Source organism: Diadema antillarum, unplaced genomic scaffold, assembly GCF_040938485.1.
Source record: "Diadema antillarum isolate AM-2024a unplaced genomic scaffold, OU_Dant_1.0 scf00000117, whole genome shotgun sequence".
Classification (NCBI taxonomy): Eukaryota; Metazoa; Echinodermata; class Echinoidea; order Diadematoida; family Diadematidae; genus Diadema; species Diadema antillarum.
In genome coordinates, this window is record NW_027271006.1 from 1,600,756 (window position 1) to 1,615,750 (window position 14,995).

The window sequence follows — 14,995 nt, forward strand, 5'->3', positions numbered from 1 at the left end:
CCTGTAGCATAGTAATGATATTTTTTTCTAAGTAAGAGTTATATGTCTTCCCCAGGTGAGTATGCCATAATTTAAACAGGGCAATATCAAAGTATATTGGGTGTAACATGAAAAGACCACATCTGGGAGGGAAAAAAGTCAACTTTACCTATAACACCTATGTTTCTTGATATCCTACGACATAATGGAGTCAATGTGTACATTCCAGGTATGTGTTTTATCAAGAATTAAAATCGACGACTTCCTTTATAACTGTGTCATCCAGGAGAACATTCCTTGGTAGAATTTCCAGGGAATTACTAAAAAGCATACACTTAGTTTTTGTTTTTTTTAAGTTTTTGTTTTGTTTTTGTTTTGTTTTGTTTTGTTTTGTTTTGTTTTGTTTTGTTTTGTTTTTTTTTTTTTGGGGGGGGGGGTAAATTTATTGACAATTTATTTGTAGCTATCCACTGAAGTAATCTTATCAGTTCTTAAAGTATCAATCAATACATCAGGATCAGTGATAGATAAAAACACATTAGTGTCGTCAGCGAATAATTAAAGAGAAAGAATATTTGATGAATTCGACATATCGTTTATAATCTTAGTATGATAAAGGACAAACAATTAATACAAAATAATACAAATTGTTCTTTGGGCTAATTGATTGTAGCAAAGACTTAGATACCCATGGGAGTCGGGGGGGGGGTCTTTTAGTAATTTCTGGAATTTTTTCCCTTAATAATAAGGACATGCCAAGCTTCCTTTGTATCGTCTGTAGTCTACATATCAGACCAATCTTGTTGCCACTTCTGGACATAATCTAGTAGTCTTTTTGTTTAAGTGGTTACAAATAAAATCACAATCTAACCAAGCTTGGTTATTTTCATAACTTCTCATAGTCATTAATAGTCACAAAGAGTGATTTTGCCACTGAAACAAATCGAGACATTTTGATTTTGGCAAAGGGATTATACGAAATTTCTTTTTGTACAATCATCGAAACACACAGGCTGATACCCGTCGAATGTGTGATTATGACGTAATAATGTGCATGCCCATTAGAGTCTCCAGTTGTTTGCGCTACCTTTTTTGAAGGTCACTACCGGGAGTAAATTATGTTGTCAGAATGTCTTTGTTTGTACAACCGTACAACATCTACTTATTTCAGTTGAAGAAACGTACTGCGGGGAGGTTCAGGGATATAAATGCTGTGCGCAGCACGATTGGTATCGTGAGTAAATAGATAGTGGAATCTTCATAAATTCTATTGCTTTTGCTTATCAAACATTGTTCTGAAACTGTTGACCATGTCGCAGTTAGCGACACGAATCGGCCTTCAAACTTGCGCCACTGGACCATATTGTAAGGGTCGCGCCATCCATGCATCACACTGCTTATTGGATCGCAGGTACTTACAAGCGAGAAAATAATTTGAACGTATATCATACACAGTCCAGAATGTTTGTGTCTTGCTGTGTACGAAATTGAAACTGCAGTCTATCAGGTGAGTTGATGTACGGACATACACTTTATGGCGTCACACGTTTGACAGATATTCGTAATGATTGTTGTGCACACGTAACGATGCCGAGAAAACTGGAGGATAATATTGAAAATAGGCATGTAAGCGACTTTTGGAAGTACAGAACATCACAGTTGATTGTATTTAGTGGTGATGAGGCCTTAGAATAGTGTATTCATGCTGGCCCAGTTATTGTGTTTGATTGGGAAAAGCTCATGAAGTAACTTTCTACAAAGTGCAGTGTGGACCACACGATTTAAAGGCACTTTACAAATAAAAAAGGGGGATGCAAAAAGCAGAAGTAGACGAAAAAGGAGAAACTCGATGAGCAAGGACATCGATCAATACATGGAGGAAATAGCTAAACTTACAGAGCGGATGACAACTATAGACTGTCTGAGAGCCATTAGGAAAACACTGACCAGGTCATCGTGACGACTGTTGAAGGAGAAGCTGATTGGTTATCGACATCAAGCCGGCGGACATCCACCACGACCAAAATCTAGGGCTCACACGGGTAAATAATTCCCCATAGAAACGTGTGTTAAAATTCAAATTTCAAAAAATTTTGTAAAATAGCTGGGAGAAATGAGGTGTTTCATCTTCAATAACCTGGATAAGTGAGCTATACCCTGCCATCCATCCAATTATCAAGGCAGGTTTCTCGGCTCAAACTCTGTCCAAGGGTCCGCAAAGCCAGACTTCGAGTTCTTGTCACTCAAAAAATCACCCATTTTCCGTACACGCACCCAGTGAAATATAGTCCCTTCAAATTCCATGAGAAAAGCTTTCATCTTCAAACCAAAATGCAGTTTGTAGAGGAATTCATACTTAATATCTGCAGCTATTCACTTTTATGCCAAACTGCATTAATGATTTTTAATCAATTTTTCTTCATTTATTTTGGTATCTTTGGTACGAATTTGTGAAGGGGTGTTATTTACAGGTGTGAGCCCTCTATCTCCGCTCTTCGCCCTCATTCGACGGAGGGTGAAGCGTCTCCGAAATCCAGGATGAGTCATCTTGGAGCGCACCAAGCGAGCAAATGCTATTTCCCCTTTTTACAACTGTACATGTACGAGCAGAGCACAACTCCAAACGGAAGCGTGTTCACTTTCACGACTCGCTCAAAACTACTGTTTAAGATTGAAACTCTACAACAGCTCTTGAAGTCAAAGTGATAGACCAACGTAGAGATTATGACATAGAATAAATTTCATATCAAGTCACTTGCACATTGCAGTAAATCTATTGATATAATAGTTAATACAGGAGGCATGGTATATATTTGCCTCAGCATGGTATCTTATAGTGAAAGGTCAAGGGAGTGTTTCCACCTCAATTATTTGAAAAGTGAAGAAATTCATACTGTATTTTCTTTATAATACATGTTGTAATTTTGTGGTAACATCATGGAAAGTTTAGAGCTTTTATGTCGTACAAGGCAACTATGTAATTAAAGATCACTTTCACAATGCTAACTTGTGAACTCAAATTTCTCCGAAACATTCTATGAGAGTGTCACTATGAATCTTCCAGCTGAATTGACATCAATCATATAAGTTTGGGAAAATTATCTCCATTGCTAAGAGCGGCATTCCCCCCCCCCCCTCCCAACGTTTGGCACAATTGTGTTAATTTTTACATCCTAACAGGAACATTTAGTTCCATCATGGACCGTGAGAGGACAACAAACACTAAAAGAGGAAATATACAACGGAATTCGATAGAAACAGATTCTGGTCAGTGTCTTGACGATAAGGTACGCATCTCCTTAATTTTTTTAGAAAGATAGGATTCCCCCCCCCCCCCAAAAAAAAGAGCAAAACAAAACAAAGCAAAATTAAGCGAAACAAAATATGAAAACGTCTGATGTCCGCAGAGAAATGTCATCCAATGGCAAGTAACATATCGATTACATGCATGGTCATTAGAATAGCTTTTCACTTTTACATCATCAACTATACATGTATTTATCAATACTGCAGTAACAGACATACACATGACACACAAATACACTAAAACAAACTCAATTATATATTATATGCCCAAACTAAATTAACTAAATTAACAAAATTGTATCTCATGGCATGCACAGCACGGCACAGCACTCACCTCAGCACAGTATTATAGTAAAGAATGACTTTTGAAAACACATAAACTATAGCTATTTTGCATTTCCCCTCTATTCTTTTTGACCTCATGAGTTGATTATTGATTCTATTTTTTAGACACGTCCTTTATACAGTTATGTAATATATCGAATTTAAGTTTCGAATTTTACCCCGAGGCCTCGATCCATGTCAAGCTGCTTCTTATGATCGCGGTCTCCTGCTTTTCTGTTATTGTAATGTCCAAAAATGCTCAATTCTAAAATCAAATCATTCAAATCCCCTTCTTTTTCCCCCTAAAATTCGTTTATTGTAACGACATGAAATATTCTTAGTGAATAAGTAATTATCATATAGATAATTTACAACTGTTATTTTCACGATTTCCTCCTGATTTTTTTTTTTTTTGGTGATATGCTATATACGTCTTATACATCGAATACTGTCGTTTTCACAGTGTATGCATATTATAAATATGTACTTTGAATTAATTTGTGAGACAGTATGTTAGCTTATGCGTTGTGTAATGTTATTTTCTAAATGGATATATATTTTTGTCTTCTAAATGTATGTACATTTTTGTTTTCTAAATGTATGTATTCTTTTGTTATGTGTGATTTGGAAAAAGGCAGAAATAAAGGCCTATATATATATATATATATATATATATATATATATATACAAGGCGAGCTCGCCTAGTAAATGTACTTCCTTTTTCATATCATCTTACCCTTGTTTGATCATGAACGTGTCTAAATCTGTATACCGGTATTTGATATCTTTTTTAAATTATGTACTTTTGTTTGTTAACATTACATGCAGTAATGATATGAAGAATGGCTGATATTTCGACACTTAAGGCAAGGGATAGTTTGGTTGGGTGACGTGTTTTCCAGTTAGGACTCTTATATAATCACGTTTTGCCGAATAATATTCAAATTCTCGACCTCGCATTTCTGTTGCTCCTGTTAGGGTCCTATCCTTAGCTAATTTATCTTAAAACCAGACTCTATTTTATGTTCAATTTTATTCTCATGAATACACATATAGTACAAACAGACATACAGAATGGATAATGTTAAAAAATAGTAGGTTTGAAGTAGAAATATAATGACATTCTCGTTTTTGCAATCTTGACTTTCTCATTGAAGTATAAACTTGAACACACAGTGGCACTTTATTTCCTCTGCGTTTTATCATCCACCAGACTTCACCGGAAAAGCAAGAAGCTGACCTCAAGTGGACTTTTTCAGTGTTTGCCCTAGCAACGGTTGTCGTGGGCGTGGTCTTACGTCATGAGCTTCACGATCGCTCCGAATCGCACTACTATTACCACCCGAGCTACGTCATCCGAAACCTTTGGGGCAGTTACTACGATTACTTCGAAGGAAGCTGGCCAAAGATGGGATTATGTGAGTTTAGTATAAGCTGGATATATTCACATTTTGATGGTGGTTGATTGGGAACTCTCAGGCACAGAAGAACTTCCGATATCGACATGCTGGAAAACATGATGTGTATAATGTTGGTATGGAGTGAAATAATGAAAGTTGTTCCTCAGATATTATCAGTAATAGTGATAGCGATGATTACAAATTAAAAGTAGTAGTTATACTCTCAGTGATCGTTGTCATCATTAGCATGAAATCCATTACGTGGTTTTGAGCAACATATACATGAAACGATGCAATGTTGAAAGTGTCATAAATTTCTTAATTCCATGTCTGTTTTATTTGATTTTTCTGCCTCCCTGTTTTTATGATTACTTCGGACCCCTTCTTGTACCGCTTTGTGTCCAGGTCTTGTTGTAATGATTGTGCTGGAGTACTGGGTCCTTGGCTGTCTGTTCCTTATCACAGATCTCACTCATTGGCCCTCGTTCATCGCTAAGTTCAAGGTTCAACGAGATCAGACCAAAGTAAGAACATGACATTGCTTCCGTCCAGTTAGCTCCTATAAACGGTTTAACAAATGCGTAATTTCTTCCTATGTAATATAGGGCCTACAGTACGTCTCCCCCTCATGCCATATGATATACTGTATGTATCAAGCAAGGATATGACCGGAATAGGAATACAATACAACCTGTATATTGTATTGCAACGAGCATACGAATGTACGTGTCACATTGTCTTTCTTTCTTTCTTTCTGTCTTTCTGTCTTTCTGTCTGTCTGTCTTTCTTTCTTTCTTTCTTTCTTTTCATAGCCAAGAGGGCCAATGCTTGTGTGTGTGTGTGTGTGTGTGTGTGTGTGTGTGTGTGTGTGTGTGTGTGTCTGTCTGTCTGTCTGTCTGTCTGTCTGTCTGTTCCACAGCCCATGAAAGTATAAACCTGGGCCTCTTCGTGTACTCTATATGTTGGCAAGGTTCCTCGTGACAAGCTTCTGAAAGGCACCGCAACAGCCTTCATCAACCAGACGGTGTTCAACTTCCCCAGCCTCCTCATGGTCGACTACCTCATGAGATGGAGAGGGTGTGGCCATACGGTCGACGAGTTGCCGACGTTTTCGCAGTTCCTGATCGAGTTTGCCGTTTTCGTCATCATTGAAGAGATCGGGTTCTACTACACACACAGGTGACACTAAATTTACTTTCCATCTTCTAGATGGGCTCATTTTACAATTATTTTTCCCCTATTGTAACAGCGACATTAATATACAAGTTAAATACACACAGTTAGAATATAGCAATAATGTAAGCTGCTATTTTCGCGAGGGTAGTTTCGCAAATTTCACAAATCACTGTTGGACCGCGAATTTAACAACACGCGAAAATGTCGCCATATGCTAGGAAAATAATGCACTTATGATAGCCTCGGTGTCACATCGCGAAAACAACCTTTTGCGAAAATGCCTGCGACCTCATTCGCAAATATCTGTACGCGAAAATAAAAGCTTAACATAGATTACATATGTTTCGATGGGACCTTTGAAACATAAGAATTGACAGAGGCCTTGCTCTGTTCGTTTATCCACCTCCATCGTTCAGTTCAGTTCAGTTCAGTTTATCTCAATCAGCTGTCAACCAAAAATGTCAAATATAGGAGTGTCGTCGCTCATGAGTGACGAGAGAAATCTTTGTGACTTCAAAACCAGGCTGGGAGAATGACGCCCTAATGCCTGAATCTACGTTGAAGAAGAAATATCCTTGGATATTATCGTCTATCGTTTACTACAACTCCACTTTACACTCCTTTATTTTGGGAAGCTTATATATCTCATGCCTCACGTGCCCTGGTTTTGACCCATCATCTTCCTCTTCCCTCTCCCCTTTTCTCTGTCCAATGAGACGGTAGTCTCTTTCTTTGCAACTGCTTGACAAATTGCCCTACATCGACGCAAATAAGCATTGAATTGATCAGTGTTTTAGTATTAGCCATGATAAAAAATCATGGGCGTACATACTTGAGCAGGATTCGGACCTACGACCTCCTGATCTCCGGACAGACGTCACCTCCACTAGACCACCGAGCTTCCGCCCGACAGCAAGTGTTGGTTCTAATCCTGATAGCATGCAGCGGGTACTGCGTAATGTACGCCCATGATTTTTTATCATGGCTACTACTAAAACACTTATCAATTTAGTGCTTATTTACATCGATGTAGGGCAATTTGTCAATCAGTTGCAATGAAAACATCTCGACGGAAGAATTTCATGAATTTGAATAGTCTCATTCTGTCATTCATTCCACCCTTACCTACCTTTTCTCTTTCTCTCATAAAAAGGGAGATGTCTGTAGTGTTTGTTAATGTGTTTGTATGTGTGCCCTTCGTCTCTGTTTTACTTTACTTTCTTTGCCTCGTTTTATCAGTTTTGTAACTACAGTTTTTTTTTTAATGAGGGTACTGTAGACTACAAGCTCTGCTTTTTAGCAGTCCCCTCCATTTCCAATCATTCTTTTTTTCTGTATTTGTCTTGAAATTATAACATTGTATTATGATCCATAGTTTGTTTTTCATTGCATTGTTGTATTATTGTATTATTAGATGTGCGTAGTATTCAAATGTTGTGATCATATGTGCTGGAAATGAAATGTAACGAAACGAAACGAAATTCATGTTTATTATATTGCTATTTACCTCTTTTGTCTAGATTGCTTCATCAGCCCGCCCTCTACGCCTCATACCACAAACAGCACCACGAGTGGACGGCACCCATCGGCATCGTCTCTTTCCACTGCCACCCCGTAGAGCATATCCTGGCCAACATGGTCCCGGCCATCGTGGGGCCCATCCTAATGGGGTCCCACCTGTTCACAACGTCCGTGTGGCTGTTGGTGGCCCAAACTTCGTCCATGATGTCTCACTGTGGATACCACCTCCCTCTCCTGCCATCGCCGGAAGCCCACGACTTCCACCATCTCAAGTGAGTCGGCTGGCCTCGATGATGATGTCCATGTCGATGTCGATGTCTACCTTAAGTCTATTCTTCCACTCCTTCATTTCATGTTGTATTTTCTTTGTGACTACGTTTTCATGTCTGAGATAGATTCTAAAAGGTAAGCATCTTTCTGTAAATCTTGTTCAGCCATTCCATCTAACTGTGAGACCCATATACATTTCTTAAAGGGATGGTACAGTATTGGTTGAGATGAGGATTCAGCTTCCATTGTGTCGAAATGACGTAGAATCCAAGAGCCAGATCGAAGCAAAAAATCGCTTAATGTCCTCTTCCCTTATTGTCATCCGTGTGGATTGACGAAAATAATAAATAAATCTGCAATTTAAGTTTATGAAAATAGATGATTAAGATAAAACTTAATTGCTGTTAACTGTATTAATTGTCAGATTGGCTCGGTGTCATAAAGACGCCACGTCAAAACAAAACTGAAACTGTTCTCATCTGAATTCATCATCCTTCAAGATTCACCAACAACTTCGGGGTGCTAGGAATCCTGGATTGGCTGCACGGAACTGACGTAAACTTCCGGAAAGCCAAGCAGTTCCAGCGACATTTCACACTGTTAGGACTCACACCGGTTAACGACAGCATTCCTGACGAGCCCAAAGTTGCCCAGTGATCAACAAAAATCGCAAAATATTCCACAAACAGTGACGTAAGAGTATAAACTTTAAAAAAAGAAGAAGAAAGAATTATACAGATAATGGTACGCTCTTCCAACTCTGTGAAAAGCCAGAAACAGGCGAGAAAAATAAAACATCGTTTCCGTGAGGTAAAGTAGATTTTATTTGTGTAATAATAATAATTAAAAACGGTCAAAGATCATTCAAGACAGGTATCCCCTTTTTGGAATAGCTGGAAATATTTTGCTGGTTTTTTTTTTCTTATATAGCTTCGAAAGCAAAATACATACAATTATTGTTATACAGTATTCACGCACAAACAAGAATATTTCTCCGAGCTTCTTACACCAAAATGTTCTCGGGGAGAAGTATCATCTCACTGAATGAAAAAGAACGATAGAAGTGTCCTTGCTATATCTAGAGAACAAACAAACAAACAAACAAACAAATATTGAGCATATTATAGTGTTAATACTAAAAAAATATCGAGAGAAAAAAAATGTAATCATACAATCTGTTTGATCGACGGACGACATTTCTTTTTTTTTCCACGAAATAATGCCATTCGAAATATAGATAAGTGCCACGTGAAAGCAACGACTTCTCCTCGGCATAGCAACAAAATAAGCAAGAACAGGCAAGGATGCTGGTATAGAGAATGTTAGAAGTGATATAATATCATGGCACACGATGAAAGACTATTATCTTAATAGCACTCGTTGCAATTTTATACATAGGATAATTGGGTTAAAGAAATGATATAATTTATGATTATGTATGATTATGTAATAGATTTGTGGGGTGCTGTTTGTATTAATTGTACCTTTCATTGAGATGTGTAACTGCTATGCGAGACCTGTTTAAATTGTCGTGATTATTTTGGCACAATGTAATGTCAATGGAAACAATATTTTTTATGTCCGTAATAGACCAATAAAGATGAATGAATGAATGAATGAATGAATTATAGCGATAGAATTTTAGAAAAAAAAAGTAAATCTGTATACTCTGGGGTTACTTTCATTTCCCATGGACTTGCAATTAGCATTATCATTGCTGCCCATTGCGTAAACAAACAACAGAACAAAGCAAAAGACAAACCCTGAAACTTTCGAACATGACTTTTCGAAGAAAATAGAATATGCTGGTGTGTTCATGGCAACAGACGGTAATAGGATCAGCACGGTTGGTCTTGAGGTTACCATACGGTTGAAAGTTATGATGCACACGTTAAAATCAACATAGAAACTTAATGGCATCCTTAAGGTGCAATGCCACACATTTAAACTGAGTGCATGTAAACGTTAAAATCAATCGAACGGTGTGATTTTTGGTGGCTGGTTCAGGAATTGAAACCTCCTTTCCTTTGGAAATCACCGTCACATATGTGTAAAGAAGACATCAGTAGGTTGATGCAAATGATAGGTCTTTTTTATTATACGTCAAAAGGAGACTCGCGGAAAAGTTATGTACATTTTATTTGGCAGGCTTTGTAATGTGAAGGGCATTGACTACCTGAAATATCAAACGATCAAACAAACAAGCAAGCAAGCAAGCAAGCAAGCAAACAAACAAACAAACAAACAAGGAAAAACCCCAAAGACTAAATATTTATGGATTTTCGTTTTTGATTCACGCTCGTTACCTTTACCATTACTTATTTGACGTACTTCGTGTATATATTATAATAGCTACTTCTACTTCCCTTCCATTGTTTCAGCGCTTTGAAACAATAATCAACCTGCCTAAAAATGTTCTGTCTTCAAATTCAAGTACAGTGTATCACTAAAAGCTCAAGCTTGTCTCGGAGAAGCAGATCAAGTGTCCCACTAGGTAAACAGCAAGAATTATTTCGAGACTGGAATTCAGTCAATCTCAAAAATTTATATCTGAAGTTATCTGTGTTTGATGATAGGTGACAGATAAACATACTATACTAGTACATGTATCTGTATTGTTTTCCAATGTCACGTGGGGAAAAGAAATGAGCAGCCTCTTGGACGAGAAAAAAAAATCGATATGATTTTACACGTGATTTGACTTAGCTGTGCGCCTATAATAAGCAATTAGTCATCAGCTATCAGTGATATATCGTTGACGTTCCAATTGGACAAAATTCTTTCTTTGTTTTCACTATTTTTACAATGTGCTGAAGTATTCAACCAGAGTTCAGCATTTTACTCTGTTTCTACCTTAGGATTCCGGTAAAACAAACAAACATACAAACAAACAAACTGCTCTTTTTAAGCCTTGAAAATCCTGATATAATTAGGGTACGAAATGGATCTAAAAGAGGAGTATTATTTTTTTTTTTGCAAAATTATATTGACTATGCAATAAACAATATATCTCCATGATTGTGTATAAGATTTTATGGCCAAGGCAAAATAACAATAGGGCTCACCTTCATAAAAGAACAAAAAAAAAAAGAACAACAACAACAACAATGCACTCTAATTTAAGGTGCTAAGATGGGTATAGGCCAATGGGGCAAGACGTTGTGAATGAGATTATTTTTTTCATGAAGGTACTTTATTTCAGTCACGTGATTAATGAGGCTTTAAATACATAGATATTTATGTGTGTATCGCGCATTATGTCTTCTTCCAAACGACTTATAAAAGACAAAACAAAACAAAACAAATAAAAAGATATATAGTTTGCACTACATGTAATTTGGGAGTGGTTCCCAACAACTGTGGTGGGCGGCTGGGGCCATTTGTTTTATTGTGTACCCTGGTGATGGTTTTCTTGTAGGCTTTGATAAAATATTATATCATAATATTCACTATAAAGTGCCATGAAAAATATTCAAAAGATACTGTATACATGTATATCAAAACTTTGGAGGCAGATATGGAAAATCAGGATCATAGATGTCGGCTGTCGAGATTTCATCACAATAATCTAAATCTGGACGGTCAACAAACTTTTGTGTGAACTTTTTTGTGCTGCCAATCTCAGTCATTCCAGAGTTCATACACTGATTGTCACACAGATAATGACTGTGTACGTCTGAATATCTGTTTGATGTTCATCTTGCAAATAAAGATGATAAAAGTCTGAAGACGGAGGTAGGACACGGGCGTCTACTTACAAGAATAACATGTTTATTGATATTTGCAAGCTCAAATTTACTTAGTAACGAGTCTATCGTAGTTAAACATTGGAAGTGCAATAATGTCAATCATTCAGAATTATTTACACATCATACCTTTCAGTTCTAAGCCTCTCAATGGTATAACCATAGCTTTTTTTATGAGAGATTGAATTTGTCTGTGTGAAGGTGATTTCAAAGCATCTGTGCGATGTAATTTTGAGGAATACTAAATCTAGCATATAGGGAGAGCTGTATTTATAAACTTCACAAAGTATTAATATGTTGAGCGGTGCAATTACAGATATAGTTTTGGTTGAAACTTAACTTCAGGTTTTTATAATTTTTTGGTGACATAGTGAGAAACCTCTTATGAAATATGAAAGAGCATGTAATTCCTTGATGAAAATTGATTTTGAAATGGCTGAGATATCCAAAACAGAGTGATCCTAATAAAGTGTGGGACCCACATTTTATTACGATCGTTTTATTTTACTTTGTTTTTGGATGTTTCAGCTATTCCAAACCCGATTTTCATCAAATAAACTTTGAATTCCACTTAAAATGGTATGCTATGTACTAATTCATAAGTATTTTCTTGGTATCTCGCAAAAAAGTTATAGCCCAATTTTCATCAATACTGTACCATCCCTTCAAGTAACAGCATTAATTCTAAGGGGGGGGGGGGAAGGAGGGGCAAATTATCCTTTTTACCCTTATCATTTCACACATGCACACAAATATACAATATACAATATACTATGTATGTTATGTATGTATGTATATATATATATATATATATATATATGTATGTATATATACATACACATACAGTAATACATTGTAATAATGTCACGATAGAGGAATGTGTTAAATGCCAATTGCCTTGGTTTTTATTCAAAATCTGTTGTACTGCTAATATGTGGATCAAATGAAAAAAGATATATACATATATATAAAATCATACATACAAATATGTATAATGCAATTTTCATCACCGGGGTACTTCAACTTTGTGTTAATATTCATGGTTTGTATTTGCCATGTGAACTTAATATGCTGAGACAAATCACACACACACACACACACACACACACACACACACACACACATACACACACACACACACTCTCTCTCTCTCTCTCTCTCTTTCTCTCCCTATCTTTCCTCTATATTTAGAATGATGTAACCTGAAGCTAAACGCAAACACAAATCACAATGCCAGACGACATAGTTTGAGCATATTGATTATAAAACATTTAATATAGTTATACAAAGTATTTGGTACTTTTTTACAAATATATTTATCTTGAGAAAATCACTTTGTACACTTATTCAAAATGCATTCACGCAGGAATTAAGCAAAATCCTGCAAACTTAAGAGAGTAAAGTCCTACCGATACGGTCCCTCAGTGTCTAGAAATAGAATATCACATATCAAGACGACATACATGAGAATACAAGCACTGATGGAAAGTGACAGAGTGAAGATAGCATATAATAATCACCTCTTCTTTTCAGTTGATTCTGTGCCCTGTAGTAGTGTGCCCTACCACAGAGTACTACAACTCCATGATGAGAAGGTGGAACTTGTGCCTTTCTGCTTCTGAACTTACAGTGCAGCAAGAACATCACTAGTCCAGTGGTTGCTGCAGTATGTGAGGCAGGCTACTGAAACAATCTGATGTAGAATGAATATGTTTCATGACATAATGTGCATTGCGCAGAGCATGAAAGCACGTCCCCTCAGTCCAGTGATATTACTGTAAAAGTGGAAATTTCCGCGGTGGTGAAATTTCTGCGCATTTTGTGCGACCAGAAACTAGCACAAAAAGCACATGAATATTTTTGCTTGTTGTATTTACATACCACTATGTACTGTCTTGATTCCCCAGAATTAAAAACGTGAAATTCATCTTATTCGGCAGAACGCGAAAAATTGCTTGCGAGAAAATATCCACTTTTACAGTATTGGGTGTGTGGGAATGCATTACGAGTGTAGTGGATGTCATGTGATATACCCTCTCAACAATTCACACATGGGTGTAGTCTCTTCCCAAGGCAATATTACATTTTCTTATCTGAGCTTTGTTCTGTCAAAACTTTCAAGCTCCCTTCTACCGACCCCCTTCTCTACAAAGACATCTCTTCCAATAAATATCACAAAGAGTTACAAACAGATGCTGCAACTTTGAACAGAATAAAAAATGTGCAAATTTGATCTCACGCAAAGGTGAGAGATGTAGAGCAATAATGGCAAAACAGAAAAAGGTGTGGCAGAAAATTACCTCAATTAAAGGTAGACCACCTCAGCACTTCTTCCTAAGTTCTCCCTTTTATAAGTACATGCTAACTTTAGATAACTTTGAATTACTCTCTGTGGTGAATACACACTTGGAAGTCAAACATAAATATATTCAGTATTTGTTAAAAAATAGTTGTCAGATTTCATTACTTTTTTGTTTCATATACTTCAACATCAAGACAGAGAGACAGAATCTACATCCATTTTTTTTTTTTGGCACACTCTATCACAAATAACATTTGATTATTGCATAAACAAGAGTTGGACATCTAGGTGTAGACATAATTGCATTACAAAAATAAGCACTATAGTATTTTGTTCGAAAGCTGTTGAAATTACCTTAATACTCATTTAATCACCAATGATTTGTTTTTCTCTTTAATGTTATCACTTAATCTCTCCTCCATTCTGTGATGAAATTGTAACTCTTGATAAAACACACTTTGTACTGTCTAGGCAACCTTTATCTACAAGAAACTGCAATTTTTTGTTCTTTCACAGTCCTAAACAACATCTCCAAGCGTAAAATCTGGATCGTACGTTGTAGGTAGAGCAGTGTTGAATTCCACTCTTAGTCCCATACATAGCTATAATTCATAAATACTATCACGTGTTTGCTATTTCATCAACAATGACCAATCCTTCTTCAACAATGAGCAGGACAAAACAATTAATGTGACTACTGTAGCACACATGATTGTCAAAAAAAACATAGATCAAATTTGAAGAAAAAAAAATCAGACAAGAAAGAGAAGATCTCCAAATTGGCAAGGCAGGCTCAATGGTAGCTACATTCACAAGTAAGACACTGCCTCAAAGTAACGGAGGCACCAAACTGTTGCATATGTGAATACAGTGCACAAATATAACAACTTTACATGGTTTGACAAATATTTGTACTTAAAAATGATACTGTTGTGTAAAATTACTCAACAAACAAAGACTTCAGGAATTTG

At 36.6% G+C, this 14,995-nt stretch overlaps 1 protein-coding gene across 1 annotated transcript; it reads left to right on the forward strand.

The window, feature by feature from the left end:
- The first annotated feature begins 1,566 nt into the window (after nucleotides 1-1,566).
- On the forward strand, nucleotides 1,567-8,633 carry LOC139719969 (fatty acid hydroxylase domain-containing protein 2-like). Its single transcript, XM_071631349.1, has 6 exons — nucleotides 1,567-1,605; nucleotides 4,823-5,027; nucleotides 5,415-5,533; nucleotides 5,980-6,188; nucleotides 7,706-7,978; nucleotides 8,477-8,633. The coding sequence occupies exons 1-6, from the start codon at nucleotides 1,567-1,569 to the stop codon at nucleotides 8,631-8,633; spliced, it is 1,002 nt and encodes a 333-aa protein (XP_071487450.1).
- Nucleotides 8,634-14,995: the final 6,362 nt, after the last annotated feature.